Source organism: Lynx rufus, unplaced genomic scaffold (genome assembly GCF_022079265.1).
Source record: "Lynx rufus isolate CCGP_SWC_20201006 ecotype Redwood Valley unplaced genomic scaffold, mLynRuf1.p SCAF_18, whole genome shotgun sequence".
NCBI classification, from domain to species: domain Eukaryota; kingdom Metazoa; phylum Chordata; class Mammalia; order Carnivora; family Felidae; genus Lynx; species Lynx rufus.
The window spans coordinates 30,107,842-30,135,688 of NW_025814832.1; the positions used below are offsets into that span (position 1 = coordinate 30,107,842).

At 56.5% G+C, this 27,847-nt stretch overlaps 3 protein-coding genes across 6 annotated transcripts in view; 1 reads left to right on the forward strand and 2 right to left on the reverse strand.

The window, feature by feature from the left end:
- The window catches only part of TMEM104 (transmembrane protein 104), a 58,909-nt gene extending 55,595 nt beyond the window's left edge, over positions 1-3,314 (reverse strand). For both annotated transcript variants that reach the window (XM_047081448.1, XM_047081447.1), the window contains exon 1: positions 3,194-3,314. In XM_047081448.1, the coding sequence (XP_046937404.1) occupies positions 3,194-3,238 (45 nt within the window). In that variant the 5' untranslated portion in view covers positions 3,239-3,314. The remainder of the gene's footprint in view (positions 1-3,193) is intronic.
- Positions 3,315-4,206: 892 nt separating this feature from the next.
- On the forward strand, positions 4,207-10,258 carry NAT9 (N-acetyltransferase 9 (putative)). Of its 3 annotated transcripts, none has more exons than XM_047081458.1 (7): positions 4,207-4,277; positions 4,878-4,963; positions 5,886-5,995; positions 6,520-6,663; positions 7,258-7,317; positions 7,539-7,633; positions 7,739-10,258. In XM_047081458.1, the coding sequence occupies exons 2-7, from the start codon at positions 4,887-4,889 to the stop codon at positions 7,871-7,873; spliced, it is 621 nt and encodes a 206-aa protein (XP_046937414.1). In that variant the 5' UTR covers positions 4,207-4,277; positions 4,878-4,886; the 3' UTR covers positions 7,874-10,258. The 3 variants fall into 3 exon arrangements, with proteins under 3 accessions (XP_046937414.1, XP_046937415.1, XP_046937416.1); XM_047081459.1 differs by having other exon boundaries at positions 7,542-7,633; XM_047081460.1 differs by having other exon boundaries at positions 7,619-7,633; positions 7,739-7,764.
- On the reverse strand, positions 10,047-27,751 carry NHERF1 (NHERF family PDZ scaffold protein 1). Its single transcript, XM_047081449.1, has 6 exons — positions 27,074-27,751; positions 15,799-15,960; positions 14,783-14,936; positions 12,464-12,504; positions 11,222-11,311; positions 10,047-10,975 (listed from the first exon to the last, which is right to left on the reverse strand). Exons 1-6 carry the CDS (start codon positions 27,533-27,535, stop codon positions 10,784-10,786), a joined length of 1,101 nt encoding a protein of 366 aa, XP_046937405.1. The 5' UTR covers positions 27,536-27,751; the 3' UTR covers positions 10,047-10,783.
- Between the last annotated feature and the right edge of the window lie 96 nt (positions 27,752-27,847).

Here is a 27,847-nt window from a genome sequence, read left to right on the forward strand (position 1 = left end):
GATCACAAACGTCTCCAGACGTTGCCAAATGTCCTGGGATATGGGGGGAGAGGGGCAAGACTGCCACCAGCTGAGAACCACTGCTGATAAAGACATAATCCCAACAGAAACTTCAAATAAGTCTCAGGGAAAAAGACCTTTAAAGGGCACCTGGGTGCAGTCAGTTGAGCGTCTGACTCTTGATTTTGGCTCAGGTCACGATCTCAGGGTTGTGGGACTAAGCCCCTACATCAGGCTCCGTGCTGGGCATGGAGCTCTAATAAAAATTAAAAATTTTTGATTAAAAAGAAAAAACACCCTTAAGAACTTTACAAAAGGAGTTAACTGGGATACGTGCTGTTAGCAGTTAGGAGCAGAAACGGGCAGTCACACTTCTCTTGCACTATTGACATTCTTCAGTTTCAGAGGGAGTACTCTGGGCCTAGGGGGGCTCAGGGAGCCCTGTAGGATAACATGAGATGTCTTCACCTTCCTGGCAACAGTTAAACCCTTCTGACCTTCAGCAAAGGTGTCAGCGAGGACCAACTAGGAGTAGACTTATGGAGCAGGGAGCAGATCTGAGCTAAGCCACAAGCCAGGTCAAAGGTAGTTGTGGGGCAGGAGGAAGAGGAAGGAGACGTTCTCTTCTGCTGGTTACCTGACGGTTCTGTGGGGACAGCCTCGTGGAAAGTGTGGCCAAAAGCAGAATAAAGCCCCGCTGCAGGCTAAACCGTCTCTTCCCCTTCTCCACTCTTCCTCAGGATGGGGGACCTGCTCCCCTGTGCTCTAGGGACGTCAGTGCAGCGTTCCTGCTGCCTTACCTAATGCCCGGCGGCCTCACCCCCAGATGTGCACGAGGCAGGAGTTAACGGTGGTTTCTGCCCGCTTCCCCAATGAAGGGGAATTTGTCAAAGGAACTTGTCAAAGGAAACAGAAGGCCAAAGAGATGCGGAAGCAAGCGGCCTGTCCTTCGAAAGCAACAGCAACGATCTTTGGCAAGACTGGCTGGCAGGGGGGCCCTTGGCCACTGACCCTTGCGCAGGTGGTGGTCCACTGCATCCTCTATTTGGATCACACAATCCCCGCAGTCCTGAGCCACTCCTGGTCCCCGTAAATAGGGAAACAGACATGCCTGTTCTGAGATCGCTTTGACGAGGTGGGGGTGGCATGTGGGCCTGAACCGTGTTCTGAATCCGGCACTCTCCTTGAGAGGGCCTGACAGGTAAGTCCTCTGAGGCCAGTCTGCCGAGTACAGGTATTTTTATGCAGAACAATGCAAGCTAAGGCAAACATCCCTAACACCCGCGAAGCAGAAAAGACCTGACAACAGGGCAACACAGAGGTAGGGAGAGGCTCTGTGTTGCGAATAACCCAAGTTATGGGCTGATGCACCTTCGTGAACCAAGTAAGTGCTCAGTGTCTCGGTTTCCCAAGACCTCGAGAGCGGGTCATGCCTGTCCTGTGCTGAGCAGGGGATTCCAAGCCTGCTGGTGGGGGGAAGTTCCACTCCGCAGTGGAGGGAGTTCCACTGCTTTTCTGGGCTCTGCCGATGGGGAACCTTATGCCCTTCTCCTGGTCTCACAAGGGATCAAGAACCTCTCTCCCAGGATGGCAGAGTCAGGGGAAAACTCAGGAAAAAGGCATGATCTCTCCTCAAACCCTGACTGCTAACTCCTGCCTAATACCACCTCACCACCGCCCATCTCTTCCCATCTCTCTCCACCGGTAGGATAAGAGAATGCAAGCAGTTGTTTATGGCAAATGCCCAGAGTAGGCCCTCAAACAAAACCAATCACACAGGAAAACCGGGGGTGGGAAGCAGAACCCACTGAGGCCTTCAGGCCTACTGCCCAATTTCCTGTGGGTATACGCCGACGTGTGAAATGATTATGTGAACTGGAGACACACAAGAAAGTGAGCATATCAAAATATTTTCCTTTTCAAAACTCAGTGTAACTCATTTTCTCATCTCTAAGCGTACAGATGCTCTGAGAAGCAGCAGGAACTTTTATGGACAATGTGGACACTTCACTGCTGATACCAGGAGGAGGCTGTGAGCTGTTACCCAATTCCTCAGATGAAAGGACCACAATGAGACTCAGTCCAAAGTTCAAGAAAGACTTCCCTCGATAAATTATTGAGGGGAAGGAGGCTCTTTTAGTGCTACACACAAAAGGCACAGATCCAGTAGGAACACTCTGGTGTGAAAATGGCTTTTTGCCAGCTATTTTCAGAGATGCTTATTTATTTATTTACTTATTTGAGAGAGACAGCATGAGTGGTGGAGGGGCAGAGAGAGAGGAAGAGAGCATTCCAAGCAGGCTCCACACTGTCAGCACAGAGCCTGATGCGGGACTTGAACTCACAAACTGTGAGATCACCACCTGAGCCGAAATTAAGAGATGCTTAATTGACTGAGCCACCCAGGTGCCCCTCAGAGATGCTTCCTTATCCATCACACCACAGCTCGAGGGTCTGGGAAGCTAGCAGAAACAAAGCAGGGACTCCACAGGTTAGGTCGATCTAGAAAGAGGACTTTTGCTACTTAAGGCAGTGCTGCTTTTCCCTGGGATACTTAGTAGCAACATGAGTCAATCATGTGATTATTCCAATCCTCCAGCTAGGTATCCAGGCAAGAGGACTCTGATGTAACCACGACCAATCTTTTTATTACACAAGGAAGATAAACTGGGTGTACTGGTGGGAGGTGGGGGCCGGGGGTAACGCAGACCCAACACAGTAAGAAATCAGTCCTTCTAATTGTTCTAATTACAGACTCCAGCAAACTGCACTTGGAAGTCTCTGCTTTCTCTGCCTCTTACGCCATCCGAGACCATAAAAGCTGCACAACTTACAACTCAGCTGGCAACCAAAGTACTTTCAAACTGCTGAGATGAGCAAACCCAGAGGCAGCAGCTGTCAATCACCATCTACCCACAGCAGCACAGCCCGAAAGTGTTAGTGGCCCCGGCATAAATATCGCAAGGCGTGAGCAAGTCAGTTTTGTTTCCTTGACCACTCTGACCAGCATCTACCACGTGAGCCAACTCCCATCACATGCTCTGAGCCAGGACAGCGGCAACGTGGCTCCTGCTGAATGGAGTTCCCCACCCTGGCTTTCGCCAGGGTCCAAAAGCAGCGGCAATGGCTAGTACAGTCGAGGAAGCACCGTGCTTCTCTAGGAGCCGGTGGCAACCATGTGGGTAAAACTCACGTAGGGAGAATAGAGCTCCCCGGTCTCTGTGATTTCTCCCGCCATTTCCAAAAGTCAGGAAGGGTCGGTGGGCAGCCGAGTTTCTTTAGGTTTCTTCTCTTTCCGCCGGCTCCTGTGGCTCCCTAAGGCAAAAGAGCAGACTTCAACTTTCTGACAGACCTCGATGGGGGTGGGGGCACTTCTGGATGGCGCCCCTCCCCCCGCCCCCTGTACTTTTATTACAGACGTGGCCTCAACATCTGCCATGAGAGACAGCCCTAGAAGACTGACCCCAGGGTGGTTTCCTCGAACTTTTTCCTTGCTGTGCGGGGCATGAATGCATCCAGGGCCGCTCAGACTCCAAGTGAATCGAGGAGACCCACAAGCCACGAAGTCTCCCCCACCACAAGCGCCCCCTTTGCACACTCTGAGGTGGCTATCCACGTTTGATGTCAGGAACAGCGAGCTCGCTACTACACACGGCAGCCCAAATAACTGTCACCTCCGCCTAGGGCAACAAACTGGGGGCTTTTCCAGGTCGCCTCCCAACCCAACTCCTGGTCCCCAAACCTCTCCTTTGGAACGAGTCCTCCATTCCCCGCCCCCCCGCCACCTGTATTTTGCCCTGCCTCTGGGCTCCCCAGCCTCAAGCCTCCCCCTCTTCTCAAGAGCCCCGCTCCGAGCCTTTCCCCGACTTATTCCTCCCTCCCGGAGGGGCCCCGAGTCTGGCGCCGCCCCAGCCCATCCCACCCTCCCGCCGGACCGGACACCTGCACGGCGGCTGACTCCCGGCAGCCGCCTCCAACCCCTCCGCTGCCGCCGGCGCCAGCTGTCCCGCACCAGCGCGCGCAGCGCGCATGCGCCCGCGTTCGGAGCCCACCTAGCCCGTGCGCGCCCTGGGCGGGGCGCAGCGCGCTGATTGGGCGCCTTGCGGAGGCGGGACCGGGATTGGGCCGGGGCGGCTGCCGTCTGCGTGGCGGAAACCGGGGAGGGGCGCTCCCACGCGCGTGCGGGCTGGGAGGCCGCGGGCCGGTGGGGAAGCTGGGCTTGTCTCAGGAGGCGGATCGCCCCCTCGGGTGGGGACGCTTTCTTCGGCGGGGAGTGGGTGTGTGTTGAGCCGTTCTGGGACCCCGGTGTTGGGGGTGGGGTGGGGAAGGAAGGGCTAGAGGAGAGTAGCCCACAGGTCCACACTGAGGGGAGGGGAGTGAGAATTTAAGTCTGCCTCACCCTGAAGGAGCCTAATTAGGCCTGGCTTGGTGGGTAGGGAGGAGAGAGGGCCCGAGTCAGGTCGGGGGGGGGGTGGTCGCTGGGAGAAGGGGTTGGAAATAGGCTTAAAGCGGGGCTGAAAGTTGATCGTGGGACCGAGTGTCAGGACTGGGGCGCGTGATGGGAGCTTTGGGGTTAAGTGTCGGTGCTTGAGCTCCGGGCTTCCACGTTCGGCGAGGTGGGACACGCAGACATGGCAGCTCAGGCTTAACCCCCTGAGATGCGATTCAAGAATTGTTTAATTATCTTTAACCAGCCCGCTTCCCCTTCTCTCAAGGGGTCTAGAGTCGTGTTCTCTGAAGTGTTTGGAAGGAAAGAAGGACCAAGGTTCTTCTGCCAGCTTAGCCCCCGGGAGACATTCAGTGAACTGAAGGCTCAGGGCTCCCACCCTAAGTGGGAGGAAACAAGGTCCTGAAGCGCTTGCCCTCCCCACCTGCAGGCTGCTACCATGAGATTAAACGAGAACATCTTGCTGCTGGGAAAGAAGGTGGTGCTGGTACCCTACACCTCAGAGCACGTGCCTAGGTAAGGGTCCACCTAACATGGGGTGCAAGCCAGTTCTCCAAGGTGCAGCCAGGAGGGCCTCCCTTCCTTAGCCCCAACCTCAGAGGCTATTTCCTCTAAAGAGGAGAAGCATCATCGCTTGGAGCAGTAATGACAGAAAAAAGTGGATGCTGAAGTAGAGGAGGACGACTTCCCTTCAAGTTACTCATCGCCCGCTTTTCCCTTTCATCCTCCCAGCTTCCTTTTTGGACTTTCAGCAAGGAATTATTTAAAGTGAATGTGTGTAAGAAAAGAAGGAACTGCCCAGTTGTAAATTAGTGACGTTCTTCTGGCGTCAGTGAATATGCTCCGTTCTTGAAGACTTAATGTCAGCTTGTCATAAAACTGAGCTGATGGGTTGTTCTGATGTCTACTGTTTTTAAGAGGCCAGAACTGAGTGGCAGGGTCAGACTCTTGTGTGTGTGTGTGTGTGGGGGGCGGTAATTGGCAATTGACAGATGTCTCGTAGACTGGGATGGTGCGGATGTGGGGGTGTATTCTCTATTTGCAGTTTTTCTTTTTGGGGGTTCCTGTGCTCGGCCTTTGTGGAGATCTGTCCCGCCTTCCTTACTGAGGTCAGCCTGCTATACACTTCCACTCAGGAATTTGAGGAATGTTTGAGTTCAGACTGCTCCCCCGCACTGACCCCTGAGACCGGATGGGAAGCTGGACAGACAGAACTGATCCCTCCTGCTGCTCTCTTGTAGGACCAGCCTGCTTCTGGGTCTTGTGCTGGTGGCTCTCTGTCTTAGGAACTACTGTGACCCTTTCCTTGGGTCTTTTATGAGCCCTGTGTTAGCCTTGTGGGCCTCTCTTTTCTACCAGTTTCCTCATCTCATAAAATGTCAGGCCCGTGCTTCTGAATCAGTCCTGCATGCCGAAGGTCATCCCCCTGTCCCTGCAGGTACCACGAGTGGATGAAATCGGAGGAGCTGCAGCGTTTGACAGCCTCTGAGCCCCTGACCCTGGAGCAAGAGTACTCGATGCAGGAGAGCTGGCGGGAAGATGCAGACAGTGAGAAGCAGAAGCCCTGTGCTGGCTCCAGAGACAGTCTCCTGGTTCCCTCTCTCCCTTTCTCATTCCCAGCTGTAGCCCTTCCAGGGCCACAGCAACTTTGTGAAAAGCCCTTCATGAAAAGCCCGGAAAGTGCCTGAAACCGTCGTACTCTTATGCCCACTGAAGCCAGTCCCCGTGGCTGACGCTTCTGTCTTCTTCCCCACTCACTGCATCAGGCCTGGGAGAGAGAGTAAAGCATTTGGGGCTCTGGCTGTAAACTGAGGCCCTGCCCCTCACATCTCTTGCACAAACCCAGTTGTGGTTACTGCTCCCTGAGAATACAGCTGCTGTTCAGGGGAGACTGTCTTTTCCCGCGTGAGGCAAATTTAGGGCTTTGTAATCCGCTAAAGGGAGCTCTGGGCCCCTTTTTCTCCCGGCAGACAGAGGCGATGTTCTGCAGCTCTCTGGTTTGGGTGGGAAGACTGTCGTTACTCCCCTGCTTTGGGGAGTGGAGGCGATAACCCTGTCGCCTCCCTCCTCAGAGTGCACATTCATTGTGCTGGATGCAGAGAAGTGGCAGGCCCAGCCACGCACCACTGAAGAGAGCTGCATGGCAGGAGATGTGAACCTCTTCCTCACAGATCCAGGGGACCCCTCCTTGGGGGAGATTGAGGTCATGATTGCAGGTTTGTTCCACCTGGCCCTGCCTTCCCTCCCTTCTGGCCCTCGATCTGCTGAACCCTAAGCCAGCTGGGGCTGCAGAGGGTCCTCAGGTCAATGGAAGGTTCCACGTTAGTAAGCCCAGCACCTAGTGGCTCACCCGTGGAGGTTTCCTTTATTCCCATGTTATGCTTAGATGCGAATTTAACCTTTGGTTTGGGGGTCTTCCAACTTCATCATGCCCCATCCTTGCTGGGGGAGGGGGGGACTGGGCACTGGGGACCCTCCCAAAATAAATGAGCATATCTGGAGCATCTTCCCATGCTGTGGGAGGAGCCCCTCTAGTTTGTGTCCCTCTTGGTCCACAGCCTTTCCCCAAAACTGTCCTTCTGAGGCAGCACACTGAGGTTAAAGGGTCAGCTTTGGGGTCAGGTTGCTGGGGGTCTCTAAGCTGTGAGCGCTTGTGCAGGTCATTTTAATTTCTGTGTCTGTATTATTATCTGCACAATGGTAATAATAGTACTGTGTAGGGCTGCGAGGGATGAGATGAGGTTTTAGCTGTCCAGGACCTGCGGTGGAGCCTGGCACACAGCATCAGTGACTATCATTGTTTTTCTTAGAGCCCAGCTGCAGGGGCAAAGGCTTTGGCACCGAGGCTGCTCTCATGATGATGTCTTATGGTAAGGAAGTCTGAGCAGACAGTGGGAGAAGTGGCCAGGCCCAGGTGAGGGTGAGGGCACATGAGGGCATGTTGGGAGTGGGCCTTCTCCAGGCCTGAGGGTGGGGGGGGGGCAGGTGACAGGTGCCTCCAAGGCAAAATGGGACAGGAAGGACAGGAGGTGTGTGTGGGAGGGGGGCTTCACCCTGTGGCTTGTCCCTCTCTTTTGATCTTCTCTGGGAGGAGTGTCCAAGCTAGGTCTGACCAAGTTTGAGGCTAAAATTGGGCAAGGAAATGAACCAAGTATCCGGATGTTCCGGAAGCTTCACTTTGAGCAGGTAAGGATGTCACTGGTGGGAGGGTGAGGCCTGGGTGGTGAGCCCCAGTGGTGCTAGAGCTCATAGCTGTAACTTAGCTGGCTCTGCTCTCTCTGGTTCACATAGGTGGCTGTGAGTAGCGTCTTTCAAGAGGTGACGCTCAGACTGACAGTGACCGAACATGAGCGGCAGTGGCTTCTGGAGCAGACCAGCCATGTGCAAGAGAAGTGCTATAGAGATGGGCTGTCAGAGTCCTGTTGACCACTGACCTTGCAGGCAGCCACCCTCTGTGAATGGGGGTGGTGGGACCACGCAGTCCAAAGGTGAACCTTTGAGGCCTTTGGGGCAGAGTGCTTCTACCTCCATCTAGCCTGGGAGCCTCCTTTTGGGGCCCTTCAGATTCTGGGCTGGACTTGCCTTGGCCTCCCTCAGGCTGGCAGTGTGGATGAACTGCTCCAGGGCTGGCCAGGAGAAACCTGGAGTGGACTCTCGGACCTGGAGTGGACAGCACGAATCCACGGGAGGCAGGGTGGAGGTGGGAACAGAGGTGAATGGGGGCCTGGTGAATGGCCAGGACACCCCCTTTCCCTTGGAAGGGCAGAGGCGGTGCCCTGGAGTGGAGGCCCTGACCTGGAGTAAAGCGTACTGCACAGCACTTTCCCCTGCTTTCTCCTTGGGCCTCAGTGGTGAGCCACCAGAAGGTCCAGCCTGCAGCGTCTAGTCAGCGTGGTAGGATCAGGGCAGGAGGAGCTCAGTCTGCTTTTGTTCTGCATTAGTAGGCTAAGTGTGACCCCAAGAAGTTTGGAAGTGAACGAGCTAGGCCCTGAAAAACAGGAGGCTTGGAAAGTGAGCATGTGTCCTTTGTCCTTGCTGCTTCTCTTTGGACCCAGGATTGAGTTTTGGATGCAGCTGCTTGTGGCTGAAGCACCGCTCTGTTGAAGCCTGGAGCCTCAGCTCAGTTGCAAGGGCTGCAGGAGGAAGCAGAAGCCACTCAGCGGTACCTTCCTGAAGGTACCTGTGATCTCTTACTCTCCACCCCTCACTTCTCTGCTTCCGGGAGCAGCTGCACCTGACAGAGCCACAAGGAGGCGCCAGAGGCACGGGTTCGGGACCGCCAGGCTGCCTGGTGCTTTAACAGGCAGAGAGCGAGGGGGTGGGGGCTGGGGGAACGCACCTGGATTCCTAACTGTCCAGTCATGATCTGCGGTGGTTATCAAGGCCAGACACGTTTCAAAACAGTCACGGAAGAGACCCTCAAGGGTACCCAGGGTATTCCCAAGGGGAGGAAACCTGCAGGTGAATTGCAGTGATTTGCTCAAGGGGTCGGAGCATTTGATGGCAGAGCCAGAACTACTGCTGAGGCCCTCAGTTCCCAGTCCCCTTGATCCTGGTGAATCCCACTAGAATCTGACTGCATTTGGAAGCCCCCTTTGTACTGTGTCCGGCCCCTCAGTGGTAGGGAAGGGGTAGGAGTTCTGGCCTTCAGCTTAGTCAGAGGCCCCCAGGGCTTCCCTACTCAACAGGTGAGGTAGGGAGGGGTCCCTCCACTGCCCTGTGGGGCAGTCTTCAGGCCTTGCTTACCTGAAGGGACCTCGACATGGGCCAAAGGATAATGGCAAGGTTAGGAGGGGGCGGGCCAGACCCCAGGCCGTTGGTGCCGTGAAAAGGTTTGGAATGGTTTCTCTTACCACTGGTGGGACTCTAAGCCCTAACTAGAGACCAAGATGTCCAGATAGTGACTCATTCTTAACTCCCTTTGATTAGCTGTCTCTTGTAGCATCAACTTCTCTTCCTTCTCTGCAAGCACCAACCCAGGAGCCTCTGGGCCTGGCAGTGTCAGCCCTTGTGGGCCATTTTGTCAGGCTTCTGGGATGTGGCCTCAGGTGCCACGGGTGTAAGAGCCCTGGATCTTTTTGAGGAGGAGCAGGGCATTTTGCCCTTGGAAAGTCCCTTCCACCCCACCTGACACAGAGCATGTCCTGCGACTCGGTGGGCTGGGTTTGTTTTCCCCTAGTCCTGGAGAGCTGCCCTCCAATCCTGTCCACGGCCAGATAAGATAGAAAATCTGGTGCCAGCTCAGCCCACTCCAGGGGATCCTGCACCCCACTGGCTGAGTGGAAAGATCAAAGCCAAGTCTTCTATTCCAAATGCAGCTCCATTTGGGATTCACAGTTTCAGCACTCTTGAATTAAAACTGCATAAAGCCTTCTGGCTGTGTGGATCTTACCTCCCACCTCCTACAACTGTTTCTCTGGGGCAGGACTTGTGCAAAGCTCAGGCAGCTGCAGGGCCCAAGGCCCTCTGATTTATAGCTGCCCACATTCTGTTCCCTGGCCTGGAGTCAGAGAGCCCTGGACTGTCTTCCCGTCCAGCTGTACCCTACCCTGTCAGCCAGAGGCTACCCAGGGCTCTAAAGGAAGACACAGAGGCCAAGGCGGTTTGGAAGCCAGTTGAATTTCTGATGGGAGTTTCCTTACAGTGGGGTGGCTGGGCAGGAGGTGGCCAGACCCTCCCATGTTGCCCGGGGCTCCCGGTGGTGGTGGGGGGGGGCATGTAGTAGGAGCAAAAACAAAGTTTAAGGCTAAGGTTGCTGCTATATCCTGGATGCAACAACCTGGAAAATCATGTTAATCAAGGAAACAAAAATCCCTCTAAACTCTGTCTGTGGTACTGCACTCAAAAAAAAAAAAAAAAAAAAAATCAAATGAACAAAAGTAAATGCCCCAGCCGCAGCTCTGAGAACGACGGGCCCCTGTCCATTCCACAGCGTTGCTGTAATCAGCAGTCCTTGATTAACCTTTGACTCATCACTTGGGGTCATGAAAGAACAGGACCTCTTGCCTGTCCCCAGGTCCTTGCTTGGTATGGGTTTCACTGAGGTCCCAGGGGTGTGGTGAGGGCGCCCCTGGTAGGCTGAAGCACGCAGGAGACGCAGGCCAGAGTCTGCTTGCTGACTGGGGCAGGTTGGAAACACTGACCTTCCCCGAGGTAAGGGAAGAGCACGGTTCTCTAGAAAAATCAGATTCACCGATAGAAGAGGGACGCTGGTGCTGATTTGTGTGTAGATTAGGGAGGGGAGTGAGTGGGGAGGAGGGAGAGGAAGCTGGCTCGGGTGGGGCAGGGGGGCTGGCCCAGTCGCACCAGCTTTCCCTGGTGCCCGGAGGAGGACACTCAGAAGTTGCTGAAGAGTTCGTTTTTCTTGCTCCAGTCCATCTGCGGAGCCCGCTTGTTGCTGCGTTTCTGGTGAGCCCTCTCTTTGGCCACGGCCAGGGAGATGTTGAAGTCCAGGATGGGGTCGGAGGAGGAAGAGGTAGACGAGGGTGCTGTGGAGTCCTGTTTCCTGGGGCTGTCTTGGGAATTCAGCTGCAAAGAGGAGGAGGCGGCGGCAGAGGGCCGGGAGTCAGTGCCTGGCGAGGCGTCCCGGTCCTCAGCCTCGGCAAGGTGGCCGGCTCCCTTGGGGCAGTGCCCAGGGAAGCCAGGTCACAAGAACAGAACGTGGCATAGCATGTGACCTCCAAGGCAGGCTGGCGTGCCAGGAACGAGCGTGGCCTGGGAATGGGCTTCCCGTAACTCAGTGCCACCCTCTGCCCGCCCGCCCGGCCAGCCTACCTCCTCACTGGTATCACTGGAGGTGGATCTTGCCAGGGCTGATCTGGGGCTCTCAGATGCTACCTCAGCCAGGACTTCACGGCTGTTCTCCTGAAACAGAGAGGAGGGGTGTGGGTTGGCAAGGGATGGGGTGGGGGAGTCCTGAATAAGAGAGGAGCCCCCAGGGGAGACCGGTGCCCAGTCAGAGAAGCTCCCCTCAAACCTTTAACACCCACCCCAAAGCCCCACTGCCTGAGCCTGGCGGGGCCCCTTGGGGATTGACAGTTTTACATTCCTCTAAGGATCAGAGGGCAGCCTGGTTCCACCACCCAGGTGGGAGTGACCGTTGTGGGATTAGCAGAACTGCTCACACAGAACCCCCTCCCCAGCCCTCCCGAAGGAGCCTTCAGGGTTGACTAGCCTTTGGGGCCAATGACCATGGAGGGGCTTCATGGAGGGTGAGGCACAGAGAGCCTCCGCTTGGCACCGGGAACACGTGTGATACTCCCTGAATTCCTCTGGCCTACCTGTTTACTTGGACTTGACCCTAGGAATCTTGAAACCTTTACCCCAAAGTAACCAAGAAGGGCTTTGAAGGAATAAGGCTGATGAGAGTTCTAGGCCCACCGATGGGGTGACACAAACTTCAGGTGGGCCCTGGGGGAGAGCCCTTGGGGAGGGGAGACCTTTCAGTAGACCCCGCAGAGAGCTCCAGCTCTGTGGTCTGACTCTGAGTCAGCCTGTCTCGGAGTGAAGGTCTTGGCCAAGGCTCCGACTTGGTGCTCAGCCTCTGCCTGGGTTCCTCTGCGGCCTCAGCTGGCACCAGGCCCCACCATCTCTTCCCCAGCCTCCACTGCCTTCTCTTCCCTTCCGCCCAGGGAGGAGGGGAGGAGGGGCTTTGTTCTTCCAACCCAGACTGGAAGCAGCAGGGCCCAGGCAGCGTGCGTCCAGACACTGAAGCTCTGTTCTTGGGGGGAAGAAAGGCCTCTTCTGTACGGTGGGGAGTTGGAGGCGGGGTTTGTCACCAGGATGGCGGGCTGCAGAGGGGCCCGGCCAGGCCTCTCTCTCTCCTGACTGCCCTGGCGCTAGGCAGGGGTTGAGGGGTGCACCGGCAGTTCTATAGCTTGGAGCTCAGAAGGGAGCAGCTTGGAAATGGGGGTTTCAACCTGAGCCACACAGCTGTCCCTGTCCCAACCATGCCACCTTCCACCCTTCTGCAGCCCCGCGTGAGAGCCAGAGAAGTGTTAGAGGGCCTGCCTTTACCTTCCGGATCTCCCCATTGGTAAAGGGCTCGGGCAGGGGACCTACGGGAAGGAAAAAACAGCAGAGGTGAGTCCAGAAGCTCTGGGGAATGCGGACAGAGTGGTGCCTGGAGAGGAGGGAGAGCTTTGGGGTTTAGGTCATAATTAGACCTTGTTCCCTACGTCAGTGTTTAAGTATCTTGACTGCAACCTTCTAGAAGTCTGTCTGACTTTCTGGTGACCCAGCACACACACAGAGACTACACACGTGTAACAGAAGTTTCACGAAACAACATTTCCCCTTCTGCTTCGTCAATGCTCTCCAATGTTTTTGATTCAGTTTCGTTCAAAGAAGTATGCTGGTCTCTGCTAAGTTGATCTCATGAACCACTGATGGGTAATGAGCTATTTGGAAAACCAATGTTCTAGATGGGGATGAAATTCCAGGCTGGCTGCCTAAGACCTGGGAAGCAGATCCCTGGGCCTTGGCACTAGGGCCTGATGCAGTGGGTCTGGAATGGGCCTAGGAATCGACATTTTTCAAATGGCTCCTAGGTAGTGATGCTGTCACCAGAATTGGAACTACACCCCAGATTATGGTTAGTACCTGCCTTGGCTGAAAGAGAAACTAATCCCACCTCGTGCTTGCCAATGTGAAGGCAAGGGGATGAGGGGGCTCAGGGCAGTGTCCTGAGTGTGCCCTCCCCCTGCCATGGGAAAACTGGTGGTGGCAGGAGGGGTCAGAAGGAGAGACACCAGCCTGGGGTCCCCGTTCCACCTCTGGGGACTGGTCAGCCTGGGTGGATTTCTTCTGAACTCTTCGTTTAACGTCATCGTGCATCTTTCGTGCTGGCCTGGACGGCAGGCACACCCGATTCTCATCATTTCCTCCTTGTTGCCACCCACGGCCTTCCCGCGATGGCCAAGCAGGGGACTGCTGGGACCCGGAGACACTCACTCTCCCACTCCCCCCATGCCGGCCCCTTCCCCACTGGGGCCAGGCTGTCTCATGTGGTCAGGAGGCAGCTGCTGGGAGGGGGGCATTCTTCTTGCGGACAGTTACACCCAGCTGGGAGGAGGAGGGCGGCCTGGAGACCGCAGGAGAGACACCTGGGGAGGAGACCTGCCCCCAGGCCTCTCCCAGTGCAGCTTCTCTGGCTCGAGGCTGCGCTCACAGTAGTTCTCAGGGCCCATCCCACCCAGCCAGAGAGATAAGAAGAAGGAATGTCCGAGGGCTGATTTCTTAGGAGTAGGTGGGGGAAGGATGCCAGAGGCGGCAGGGTGAGGTATTGGAGGAGCCTCGTGGAATCCAGATTCCAGCTGTCTTCCCCAAAGCGTGTTGCCAAGAGGAAGGCTGGGGCTTCTTGGGGCCTCAGTTTGCCCTCACCGAAGAAAGGAACTACCTGGGCTATCTGGTTTCTATGAACATGGGAAACAAGGGTGAGGCAGTGCCTGACCGCCCGTGCCTAGAGTCTGCGGGGGACTTCCACCTGACCCATCCCTGCTTCCAGGACCGCCCCCCCACCCCCACCCCAGGACCCACCTGGCCCCTCCACCTAGGGATAGGGGTCTGTGGCAGGACCTCTGAGTAGATCACCCTCCTACAAATAAAATCCTGACACCCTGAGGGAGGCCCCACCCGCTGCAAAGTCCAAAGAGGTCCCACCTACCCTACACCCCCCTCCCCAACTCCCCCAGGAGCCATTTTCCCAGGGAGAAAGTCCAGACCAGGGAGTGAGGGTTGCTTAACTCCTCACTGCCCTCGGGCGGCAGGGTTGCCCGGTTTGGCTTGGACTTGGGCAGGGGGAGGTGCCAGGCTTGGCAGTGTAATATGGGGGATGGGGAGGGCAGGGGCCCAGGGACCAAGGAGGGACCCACTGCTCTCTAGAGCCAGTGAGCCTGGGTTTCCAAGACAACCTGAGAGAAGGGAGGGGAGGCACTGGGCCCCTGTCACTGGACTCTGATCTGACCAAGCGGAGCTGGAGTTAACCCTTCCCTTGCGGCAGCACTGCCTGGAGAACCTGCGAGGGGTGCGGGGATGGGGGGCTGAGGCTTCCCTCTGGTGCTGCTGCTTTGGCCTGGGAATGAGTGCCTCTGTCCCATCTCGCCGTCCCTCATGCCGGCCTCACCCTGTCATATGCCATCCTCAGAAAGCCACTGCCATCCCCGCTTCCTCTCCTGACACCAGGCTCCTCTCCCAATCTCCACCTTTGGCCCCCCCGAAGGAGAGGGAGGGAGCTGAGGCAGGAAGCTGCCCACCCCTCCCCTGGGACACAGTAAAATCTAGAGCACTGGCCAACATCCTTGATTTGGGGGCCTCCGGCTGCCCCACCCAGCTCACCGTTCAGATGCTCCTGAGACGGGGTCACTTTGCATTTCTTGAAGAACTCATCCGTTTCCTTGTCTACCACCAGCAGCTTGGTCTCGTCCCCACCAGCCTTGATGGCAGATACCACATCTGCGTGCTGCTTGCCCTCCATACAGACCCCGTTCACCTGTGGGTGGGGACAGGGGTTAGCGGCACAGTTTCGGAGGGGTAGGTGGAGGGAGGTACAAATGGTCCTCTTTGTCCTCGGCCAGGTGGCAGTCTGGGGACACTGAGGCCCCCCCTGCCCAGTTGCCTGTGGAGTCTTAAAGTAAGCCAAGTGGTCCTCCCACCTGACAGTCAAATGAGGAGGCAGGACACATGAGAAAAGCCAAAGAAAATATGGAGAAAAGACTAAACAAACACAGCTGGGACAGGAAAGATAGGGGAGGCCTGGGTTGGGCCGTAGCGTTTCTATGTACTTGTGTCCGACTTCCCTCTCTGGGCCGTGGTTTGCTCATGTGTAAAATGAGAAGTCTTGGGAGAGCTGATCTTCCAGCTCTAAGGTTCTAAGACTGAGATTCTGGGGCCTGCCCGAGGCGCAAGGTTCACATTTCCTTTCCTCCTGAGCACTGCACAAGAGTGTTTGACTGCACCTGCTGGCACGGAGGCCTCCAGCAGTGGGAAACTCTGTAGGTGGCCACATACATCCACTGGGATGGATGGGTGGCTGAATCTTGAGCCTGTCTCTTGGTAAAGAGCCCAGAGGAGGTGGGGGCAGGAAAGAAGTCCACCACCACCCACCCATCCATCCATCCATCCTCCCTCCCTCCCCTCCTGCCGACCCCCTTACCACTCTTCTCCTCTCTCTGGCTTCCTGCCTGCCTCCCTCCCTCCCTCCCTCCCTCCATCCCTCCATCTACCTGGCATCTGTGGGCTACCTGGGCCCCATGGACTAACCAAGGAGCAGACAGGGTGATGGCTCCCCCAGGAATTGCTTATCTGTGGGGATGCAGTCAGGAAGGGCCTGGGAAGAGGGTGAGAATCACTACCTCCACGATGCGGTCCTGAGCCCGGAGCCCCGAGGCCTCGGCAGGTGAGTCTGGATCCACTGCCCGGATGAACTGGCCTGGCTTGGACTTATCGCTGTGCAAGTTGAAGCCGTAGCCATTGGCACCCTTCTTCATGGTGCAGAGCCGAGGCCGAAGCTCACGCTGTGGGGATAAAGGAGGGTCTATGACCATTCTCCATCACTGGAGGTCCCGCTCTCCCTGCCCTGTGCCTGATAGCCACCCCCCACCCCCCCCCCCCATCAAAGAAACACTGGGGAATAAGGCAAGTTTGCTGAGCTCCCACAGAACAATTCGACAATTTGAGAATGCTGGGCTGGGCCCCAGAAGACCTGTGCAGAGATTTGGCATTGTAGCAAACGGCTCAGGTGCCTGTCCAAGCCAGCCGCCTTTTCTGTTAAATGGGAGGCAGGACCACATTAGCTCAAGTCCCTCCCCTTGTGACATTCTAAGGTAAATAGTGTTATTCTGATTGCTACTTTCTCCCTCCCCTCTAAAAGTTCAGCCTGGCTAGGTGACTGGGGATCCCTGGCCCTTTTGCACCCAGATCTCTGCAGCGGGGGAGGCAGGGCAGGTGTTTACTGAAAGCTGGTCAGCATGTTTATAGTAAAGCCTTTCCCCATCAAGCCAAATGGCCCAGCCAAAAGGAAGGAAGCAGGCAGCCAGATGACCACAGACTGGGGAGAAGCACAGCCAGAGGTCCTGGACAGGACAGGGACCCCCCATCAGCAGAACCAAGGCTGAGGGCAAAGGCAGCCATAGAACCCCAAAGAACCTGTTGGTCCCCAAGGAGCCTGAACGGGGAAGGGGCCATGAAATCAGGGCTGGGCTGAAGGGAGCCCTGTGTGGCTGCAGCCCAGAGTGGGGACCTACTGAAAGGGCTCAGGCAGGTTTCTCTCAAGCACTCAGACACTCTGCTGAAAATGTTTTTCACCATCCTTGGACCCACTTAAGCAGCTTAGCCCAGAAGCTGCAGGCCTAGGGACACATTTACATGATGGAGGGAATCTGGGTGTGCAAGGCCCAAGCAACTGAAACCTTGACCAGAAGCCTGAGCCTGAGGCCTGGCTTGGGGGACCCTCTCCCCGCCTCCCAGGCCTGGCTGGGCAGGGCTGCAGCAGCCCGACTACTAGCTCTCGGTGATCCCCCCGACAGGCCACCAGGCAATGAGCAATGGCGGGAGTCGAGACCCTGGCTGGCCCAGGGGCCAGCTTCCCCACTTAGTAGTTATGTGACCTGGGGCAAGTTATTTCCTTCTTAGCGCCTTAGGTTCCTCATTTATAGGCCATTCTTCTTGCCACCTGCCTCCCAGGGTCCCAGGGTTGCTCTGAGGCCAAGTGAGATAGTTAGCATAGGTAGAAACACTTTACAACTCCCAAATCCCCGTGCACTCGGACTCGTAGACTTTCTCAGCGTTGGGGACACTAATGAATAATCCCCTGAAGCAGAGAAGAGAGATTCTGGGGGTGAGGGTGGGGGCCAGTTTGCTCTGAAACGCCAGTCCCAAGCTGGGAGTAGAGCTGGCAAGGGAGGGCAGGGAAGGAGAGGAGGGCTTACAGGCCTCCTGCCCGAACTTGCCAGCCCCAGGAGGCAGCTACCATCTGGGGCTCGCCACCCCTCCACTCTCAGGGGGGTGGCTGAAGGGTGACTTTGCCTTCCTTCAACTGCCCAGGCAGGTCTTTCCCTGTGTTTCAGGATGTTGGTGGGGGCTGTGGAGAGGAAGTTAGGAGGGAGAGGTGATGGTTGGACCCTAATCTGGGCCAGAGGCCCTGGGCCCTTCTCCTCCAGCAGGCTCTGCTCAACCCAGAACAATAGCAAAGACAAAGATGTGAGCGTAAAAAGTGTGTGTGTGGCCCGGGGCACGGAGGCACCCTCTCCCCAGGGGCCGTGAAGCATCCCCTTCTCCCAAGCTCTCCAGGTCCCCTGGGCTCCTCACTGCAGGGCACAGTCCCAGGAGGCCCCCTGCCACCACCTGCCTCATTCATCTCTCCCCTCCGCCCAACCCCCACAGCCCTCCCAGTCCCCAGGGGATCTTGTTCCGGAGTTAGTGAGGCTCTTCTCCCCTCCAGCTAATCCCTCCACAAAGCTGACAGCCCAGCCCTCCCCCAGGCCGAGGTGAGCAGGAACAGGTCTGACCAGTGCCACCAGGCAGGCCCGGCTCGGCTTTCCACAGCCAGGCTGAGCTCACGATCACCCTGAGAAAGTGGGGAGGAGAATCAAGACGGGGCGGGGAGGGGGGGGGGATGGGACGGGGCAGCTCTGACATCCTTGCTCCTCCCCACCTCACTCCAAAGAGCCTTCCCTAGCAACCTGGCTGGGGCTGGTCACCCCCATTTTTAAGACGGAGAAACCGAGACTCCACATGTTAAGCCCACTGCCTGATGTCATAGGGCTTTACAGTGCAAGAGCCAGAGCTCCAATCAGGTCTCTGACTTGGACCCCGAGTTCCTTAAACCATTTGTGGGCTGGTCCTGAAGGACCCAAGTCCAGACTGGGAGGAGGCCCAGTTGGAGCCCGGGCCTCTGCAGGAGTCAGTCGTAAACACGGGTTGCCCTCCCGTGGTGCGCCCTCCCACCGTGGCTGCAGTCTCTGCAGGGAGGCAGCTGGTCGCTGATGAAACCACAGCCTTCCTTCCGGGTGCTCAAGGTCTTAAGGCTTCTTGCGGCCAGAGCTCCAGACTGAGCTGGGGGAGCCTGGTGGCTCCGGGAGTGCTCCTGGCCAGCAGGGCGATTAATCGGCCTGGGTCTCTGTGCTAGAGGCTTCCCTTCCTGATCCGTCTGCGAATCTCCCTGGACGCCATGTCTGGTGATCTGTCATTAAAGCCGGAGGGCCTGCTTTGAACCTCACTCCCCTCTGTCAAGTACCAAGTTATTAGGATTAGAGGAAATGGGGGTCAGTTACCCCATTGCTCCCTTTCCCCTGCACTGGGACCTGCTCCACTGCCCTCTGGGGGTAGCTGAGCAGGGAGAAGCGCCAGGTGGTTTTCTGAAGCGCTCAGACACCTTTAAGGGCCCCAACTAGCTCCCTCCTTCCCAAGTCCCCTTCCCACAGGAGGGGTGGAGGCTTCCAATTCCTCCAGAGAGACCAGCCTGATTCTGTCCACCCCTCCCCCAGCCGTCTCCAGGAGGTGTCACTGCCAGCTGCTGAGTCAGCCCATCAAAGGAGCCCATCCCAGCCAGGGTGGAGGCTGGTGCTGGCATGAGGAGTCCCCGGGGGCAGCCTCCCTGGGAATCTGGCGGGGAGGGCTGGCCCAGCACCCCCAGACCTGAAGTAGGACCTGGGTTCTGCTTCTGGGGAAAAGGGTAGATGGAAAGTCCAGGCCATCCTGGTCCTGGTGCGTGGCGGGCAACTTCCCGTGGGGAACATGGCCTCAAGAGGGTTCAGGGTACCAGGTGAGGCTCCCAGTAACGATGACAGCTCAGAAGCAAAAATCAGAATCTGCTCAGCGAGGAGCCTGGCGGAGACCAGGAAGCAAGAGGAAGGAACAAGAGGCAACGGTGGCCAAAGAGCAGTGCAAATGGGCTGGGGTGGGGGGGGGGGGGCTGGGGGGCTGGATGGGTCTGAATCTCACTTCCAAGCAACACCAGACAAGCTTGCCAGAAAAGACCCCGTCAACAGAAGTGCCTCCAGACTCTTCTCCTGGAGTCTTCTCCCACCCTCAGGTTGTGACGCTGTCCCAAATCCTTTCACAGGCCCCTGTGGCCATCCTCTCCATGCTCTCTTCTCTCCCAGGGAGCCCAGCCCAGCCCTGAGTGGCCGCCCAGTCACCTCCACCCACGCAGCCCAGGGAGCGGACTGCGGGCACGTTATTCAATAGGTGCCACCAGCAGCCACCTGGAAAGCTGAGGAAAGTCGATACCCTAATCCCAGTGCCCGTCTCTGGGGAGCAGGCCCAGGGCCGCTCCCTGTTGCTCCTAAGGGGAGGGCTGCTGGGGGCCGACGCCCCAATGAGCCCAGCCCCTCCCTGATCGGTGTCATGGTGATGGCCCTATAGAAAACAGCCAGGTTGCTTCCAGAAGGGAGCCAGCTGTGGGTCCCAGAAGGAATGGGTTGAAAGAGCAGGAAGACCACCAGGGTGGCTAAGGGAACAACAGAGGTGACCCTCACCTCCCAAGCCTGCCCTTCCCCCAACCCAACCCAGCCAAGGGCTCTTGTTTTTGCAGATAAGATTGATGCTTGCTGCCCCACACAGGGAGATCAGCCCCAACAATGGGGTGGGTGAGGGGAGGGGGGAAGGTGGGGAAGGAGTCCTGGCTGTTCTGGTGGGGGTGGGATACAGGGTATGCTGGGCATTAAGGCACCGTGACTGCTCTGGGAGGCAGCTCAGTTGTTCCACGGGACTCTGGACACACAAGCTTGGGCCTGGTACCAGCTCTTCAAGGAAGCCATGATGGATGGCGAGAGCTGGCCTGGCCTGAGGGTGACATATGACTGGGCAGCAAGGGGGCACTGTCCTTAGGGCAGGTTGGGAAGTGACCAGGAGCTCAGACCAGAGCCCTAGGTTTAAAGGTATCCTCTCCTCACCCAGGGTACAGAGGGCTTGGCTGCCACTGCCTGCTGCCCCACGGTCCTGATATGGCTTCAGTTCACCCTAGAGGACCTTTCCCACCCAGGTCTGTACGGACTGAGGGATGTCGGACACCTCCATTGGCAAAAAAGGAGCTACTCTAGCCCCTAGTCCTGTCCTTCCTGTTTCCCAGTGGGAAGGCCCCTCTTGGGAGCCCAACTGGGGTGGGATCCTGGAGAGAAACATATGGTCAAGCGGGGGCTGCTTCGCCAACGCAACACGCAGGGGCCCTGAGCCAGCTTCTCCCTCTGGTTCTTTTCTCCTGGTGCCGGGCAGAGACCCACCCAAAGGAGTTTGGCTCAGGTCTCCCCAGGGCTGGGCAAGCCTGGGACGGAGCAGGCTGGTACGTGGGCTGCTTGCTGCCTGGCTGGACACCATCCAGGCTGGCCGCCCCATGCCTGCCTGCCCCGCGGGCACTGCATTCTCGTCCCTTCTCATCCCTCACCCTCCTCCCAGAAGCCACTGGATTTAACTCCTGCAGGCTGTCCCAAGACCGATGAAGACCCTCAGGGAGCCTGTATACTTGGGGCCCTATTGAAATAAATAGCAGCTACCGTTTCATGAGCACTTACTATGTGCTGAGGACTGCACTAGGATTTTACGTGCACTTTCTCATTCAAACCCAATTACAGTCCTGCGAGGAAGGTATCACTGCCCTCGTTTCCCAGAGAAGGAAACTCAGGTCCAAAGAAATCACGTAAATGGCTCGAGTACCCAGCTGAGGGGAGAAGGCAGGCTCGGAACTCAGATGTGGGGCAGCACTGCCCGACAGAAACAGGATGTCAGGCTGGCAGGTAATTTAAAATTACACTAAAGTAAAAACAAACAAGAGAAATTAACTTTAAGTATCTTATTTAACACGATATACCCCAAACTGTTATCATTTCAACATGTAATCCACTTAAAAATATTTAACAGCATTACTGTTACTTCCTTTCGTTTGTACTACGTCTTCCAAATCTGGTGTGCATTTCACACTTCTAGTACATCTCGAGTGCTAAGAGCCACATGCGGCAGGTGGCGGCCACAATGGCCCGCTGATATTTCTAAAAGGCCTCACTCTCAACCATTACGCTGTCAGCCCCAAACGCTTTTCTAAATCAGCCCCCATGTTTGAATCGGGCACCATGACCTTATAAAGCACCCTTATACCGGATGACAACAATGAGCCAGTGGCACTTGAATCCCATTTTTAGGAAACCCGTGCCACCTGCCCTTTCCTAGGGCACAGGAAACTAAACATTGCCCAGAGGGCTATGTGGTGAGTTGTTCTGTTCCAGGGGAGAAGGAAAGCCAAGGCCAACAGTCAAGGATGGTCTTCAGAAGGGGCCCTTTGTGCTACAGGGAAGCCCCAAAGCCAGCAAAGGTAGATTCTTAGGACCCAGGGGGTTGGGAGTGGGGTAGAGACTTGGTGGCCAGACTCCTAGCCCCAGCCCATTGCAGAAGAAGGGTGAGGCCACTTCTGGGCGGAGGCCTTCCATCAGGGCTGACACATTTTCCTAATGGTGCTGAAGGCCATCCCTTAGGGACAGAAGCTACCTGGACCCTTCCTTGCAAGGAGCTGATGCAAGCAAGCCTGAATTTATGCCATGGCGATGGCTCTTATGTGGCCCAGAATGTGACGGGCAGAGACACCCAGCAGGACACTCAGGCCCTCAAGGTCAACCCAACTGTATGGCCAAATGGATGTGTAGGCAACGGAGCCAGAGAGAGGTGGGTTCCAAGATACACCCCAGCTATGTGGTAAGGAGCCAGCCAGCTGAACTGGCCAAGCTTCAGTTTCCACATGTAGAGCGTTGGGGGCTAATTCCGGCCTTGCGGGGCGGTCGTGTAGATTAAAGGACGTGAGGCATGTTTAATGCACAGCACGTTGCTAGACACAATACCTATCACTTATTGAACACTTACTATCAACTCACAAAATGCAGAAAATAATACCCAATTTGCAGGGTTGTCAGGGGAATCCATGAAATTAGCATCGATATCTTTATGGCACGAGGCTGGACACTAGAAATTTTGAGTCTCCTTCCCCGGCAGGGCTACTCAGAGCAGCAAGATGAACACCTAATATCTAATATCGGGATGGAGAACCCTGGCTTCTCTCTGTAAAAGGCTTGCAGCACCAATGAAACCCTGGCTACGGCCCTTCCTCCCCTAACTCCTAAGTGCTCCCCCACTTCCCCAGGGCCCCATGGGGTGGGAAGTATGGAGAGGAAGAGAAGGGCCCCTATCTAGACATACAGAGAAGAGCGCCCCATTCTCTCTCTCCAGAATTTAACTTTACAGGAACCTGGTAAGAACCAGGAGAGAAAGAGACCCCAAATATGTGGCTTAAGAGCAGGAACCAACACACAAACTATCACACATACCCATCTATTTAAAATCCAGACACCCTGCAGTTCAAACCCTGTTCTGCCCTCCCAAACTCTAACTTGGTCGGTGTGAAATGGCCTGCCTGTCCTGGGAAAGAAGTTGGTAGGCTTCCAGGCAATTGTGCCCACGCACCCACCTTGCTGCCTGGGGGGTGCCTGCACTCTTTTCTTTCTCTTTTCTTTTCTGTTTTCTTTTCCTTTCCTTTCTTTTCTTTTTTTCATTTTCTTTTCTTTTCTTTCTTTCCCTCTCTCTTTCTCTTTCTTTTTTTAATTTAAGTTTTATTTATTTTTTAAGTAGGCTCCATGCCCAACATGGGGATCAAACTCATGATCCCGGGACCAAGAGTCGCATGCTCCAACTGCCCTGGCCTGCACCGTTTCTGCCTCTGGGATCAGGGTCAGGTCTGGCAGGAAACCACCCCAAGCTGGGCACTGACACACTGAGACACACACATACATCCCTCTTATGTCATCAAGTCTCCCCCAAACCCTGCAAGGTGGGGTATTGGTGTTCCCATTTCACAGAAGTAGAAGCTGAAGGTTGCAGGCCACAGTGGAAAATTAGGGCACCAGAGCCAGCTAACACAGAAGCCCAGAATTTTAGCCTTCTAGTCTTAAAATGGAAGCTTCCAGCAGGCAAGAGAAAAGAGTAGGTAGGTACTCCTTGGAATTCTGATCTCTGGGTGTGCCCGAGGCGCAAATGGGCCCAGGTATGCTGGACTGACATGAATTAGGATAAAGGTCCCTGGTGGTTATCATGCATTCATTCGTTCAAAAATTATTTGAGCCCCTCCCTCCTCTGTGCCAGGTACAGCGCTGGGGATATAAACACAAAGAAGACACAGTTGTTGCCCTCTTCACCACTGCAGCAGAGGTCAAGATCACGAACAGATGATTCAAATATTGCCTGTTCAGAGCAATAAAAGATGCGGGACAGGGAGGAGGAGGTGAGCAAAGAAAAGGCTCATTCTGGGGGTGCCCCGGGGGCTCAGTCGGTTAAGCCTCCCACTCTGGATTTTGGCTCAGATCATGATCTCACGGTTCACAGGTTCGAGTCCCACATCAGGCTCTGCAATGCGGAACCTGCTTGGGATTCTTTCTCTTCCCCTCTCTCTACCCTTCCTGGGTTCCATCTCATGCTCTTAAAATAAATAAACTTTGGGGGTGGGGGTGGGGAAAGCTCATTCTGTCTGCAGGGTCAAGGAGAGGCTCCACAAGGCTGTGAGTGGTTTTCGGAGAGTGTGCCTTGTGGAGAAGGGGACTGACAAGTCCCCAGGCTGAAGGGTAGCATCGGGATGTACTGGGTTGCTGTATTGGGATGGGCTGTGGAACCCCCTTTGATTATTTGAGAACAGTGGCCTCTCACTGAGCACTCACTGAGCACCAGGCTGGGACACAGATGCACTTGCCCAGGCAGAGGCCGATCCAGGGCTGGCTGCCCCATGGGTGGGCATGCAACAATCACTGTGAAATACTTCTCAACTCAAATACCAACAGCGACGTTTGCTGAGCACTTACTTAGTGCCAGGCACAGAACGACTGCTTTTCAGACCGCCCCATGTGATCCCAACCCCAGGTGCAAGCTGTTAGGCTCCCCCACCTTACACAAGAGGAAACAGAGGCCTAGAAAGGTTAAGATACGTGGCTCGGGGTGGCCCAGCTAGTACAGCTGAGCTGGCTCAGGCCAGGCCAGGCACCACTGTGACTGTGGGAGCTGTGGGCAGGGGCGTTGCTGTGCCTCTCTCCGAGGGGGTGGGGAGAGTCACCGACAAAGCAGGTGGGCAGAGCTCCAAGTCCCCTCCACCTGCTCCTCCAACAGCACTACAGGCACCCCCACGCCCTCTGCCCTGTATGATTCTTGACCCAGTCTGGTCTTTCCAGTGAGATGTCACCTGCCACCCACTCTTCGTGCAACACTGTCCCACATAACACCTTTTTCACTTGTGAGAGCCAATGAAGATACCCTAATAGCCCCCACTTTGCAAACATATTCAGGCTAAAACTAACTTAGTAAAACTCAAATTCTTTATAGGAAATGCCTTTTAGGGAAAAAAATAACTCTTATTATGTTTATTAACTTTTTTTTTTTTTCTTTTTTGCAATGACAAGGGTGGGTCACCTGCATGGCCACCATACCAGAGTTCATGGGAATTTCCTACCAGAGGCACTGGCTATGCAGGAAGATGAAAGGGTCCTCGCACAAATGCCTGGGCAGGAAGAAAGGTGCTCAATTCAGCATCCACTTGGGGCGTCATGAGTGCTTCCCATTATTTGTAAAATTCTAGACAAGGCGGGTGTCACTGTGTTACAACGCACCCCACTTTACAGATGGGAGAACCAAGGCTCAGATAAGTTATGTGACTTGACTGTTGACCTGAAACCCCAAGAGGCCTGGTGATGGTGTCCCCAGGACTGGCTGGAGGGGATTCTACTCCCTTCTCCTGGCCTAACAAAGCAGGAACAAACGCAGTTGTCACATGACCATCGGGGGGATCGGATTCTGTGGTCACCTAGAGAGCAGGAAGTGAAGCTCCCCTGCTTTTTCAGACGGCATGGTGGGAGTGAATGTGCTAGGTTAAGTCTCCATGTTCCTGGCATCATCCACCTCCCCACCCAGGCCCTCCTGCACAGCAGCAAAAAAAAAAAAAAAAAAAAAAAAAGAAAAAAAAAAGAAAAAGAAAAACTGAAAGGGCAATGGGAGGAGCTGAACATAACAGTATCTTGGTGGGGGATGGGGGCGGGGAGGTGGTTACTTGTGCCAGTGCCAAAGTCCAGAAAAAAGGGGGGGGGGGCGGTGGGAGAACGGCAAATCGATGCACTCAGCACAAAGTTCAAACTGGATTTCTGCCTGGGACCAGAGGTCAGGGGTTCCAACTCCGCGGTGTCAAGCCCCTGCCAGGGATGCTCCCACCCCTCCCCCACCCTTGCCAACGCCAGCTTGGCAGTGGCAGGAAGTGGGAGCCTGGCGGCCTTGGTATTCCCAGCACCCAGCTCTGGCTGGACGGGGCTCCTGGTGACCTCACTTCCACGAAACCAGCTGGTCCTCTCCGGCTCCACCTTCTACCTTAAGGCTGAACAGTGCCCTTTCTCTGTCCAGGGAAGCTTCTGCTGGCACCATGGATACTCCTGCCACAGGCTGCCACCAGGTGGAGAGCTGGTGCAAGCCAAATGGGCCCTGAGAGGCCTAGCTCCCCACAATCTGCGCCCCAAGGCGTCCCCCTTCACTCCCTGGGGACAGGAGGCTCTCATCACCACTCCTGTTTTGCTACTGACCCTCCTGCAGCTGGTCCACACTGGGATCGTTTGGGGAAACACCAAACTTGGGCAAAAAGTAACCAGCCTGCTTCGTGTCCCAGGACTGGAGTGAGACAAGATGATGACAGGGCAAGACCACCTGCCCCTGGTGAGTGCTGCTGGCCTCGGGACACCGGACCACTCTCCCCGCCCTCCCCCCAGCCCGTTCCCTTCTTCCAAAGTCCTCCCCTCCCATTCCCAGATACAAGCTGGCGCTTACTCCTCACATTCCTGAGACTCATAAATCCTCCTGGGTGGCAGAGCCACCACCACCTCCGAGACGCCTCTGCACCTCCTCCCCGCACCCCACCCCCACACTTCGCCCTGAGATGGCGGGGCTTCGTCTCCTCTTAAAAGTCACACTGTACTTCAGGAGGATGAAGTCCAGCCAGGCTGAGGTTAATGATACACACACCAGCCGGCGGGGCGGAGGGGGGGGGTGGTCAGGGGGGGGAGGTGCGGGGAGAAGCCTGTGGACGACCCCTCCCCTCCTTGTGCTGGAGCTCGGCACAGTAAAGGGGCGGTTATTCCTCTTGCTTTTTGAAATCGGGCAGGCGGTCGCTTCACCCCAGCTTCAGCTACCACCCACAGGGGCCGTGGAGGAAGCTGGCACCTCTGGTGCGGCTGGGAGTCAGGTGGCCGACGTGGGGCGGGATTGGGGGGTTCCGAAGAACGGGAACAGATACCGCCAACAGAACCGAGGAAGGGGGACTGGGCTCCCCTGAGCCACCCTCCTTCACCCCCACTCCCAAAGGCCAAGGGACAAGAAGTGCAGGTGGCAAGGCGCTCAGGGTCCCAGCCCAGTCTGGGGAGGGAGGGGCGTGGGGGTGGCGGGACGCAGCCCCAATTCAGCAACTGCCAGTTTGACCTGTCGGCGGGAGGGCGGAAGCAGCCTCCCGTTCGAGGATCTAGTTTCAGAAAGACAAGGCAGGCGCGGGGATGGGCGTCCGAGGGGCGCCTGGGTCTCTCCCGATCCCCACTCCCACCCCTTTCCAGTCGCGGCTGGGTCCCGGCCCACACTTACCCGCTCCGGACAGCTCTTCTCCACCTCGCGCGGTTCTGGCGCGGCGGCCTGCGGCTCATTTTCGCTACCAGCCCCCTGCGCCTCGGTGGCGGCCGGCGGCTCGGCCTGCCCGGGCCCGTCTTGGGCTCGCAGCAGCTCCTCCCGGACCTGGACACCCAGCTTCTGCAGTCGCTCGTCCGTCTCGGGGTCGACCACCAGCAGGCGCACTGCGTTGAGCGCGGCGCGGATGCGGCTCACCACCTGCTGGTGGGTCTCTTTCTCTACGTTCTCGCCGTTCACTTCCACCAGCCGGTCTCCGGCCAGCAGCCCCGACTTCTCGGCTGGCGAACCGGGCTCCACCAGCCGGATGAACTGGCCCACCTTGCCCTTCTCCCCGTGCAGGTGGAAGCCGTAGCCGTTCGGACCCTTCTCCAGGCAGCAGAGCCGGGGTAGGGGCGCCCCGGCCGCCGCGTCCGCGCTCATCTCGCCCGGCTCAGTGGTGCGACGTGGGGTCCTGTTGGGGGCTGGTGGCGGGACGGTCCAGCCCTTCTCTCCTCCCTGTGGACCGGCAGGCAGGAGGGAGCGCAGGAGGGAATCCCCGCGCCTTCAGACTGGCTGAACAAGCAGGTGTGCGGCGAGCTGTGGCCCCGAACTGCTAGAAGTTGGAGCAGGAGCGCGTGGACCAATCCCCACCCCGCGCGGCGTCTGAGCGATGCCGAATCTGCTCCAGCCCCTTATTCCGGGGGCGGGGTCGCGCCGAGGGTGTGGACACCAAGGCCCAATCAGAAGCCACGA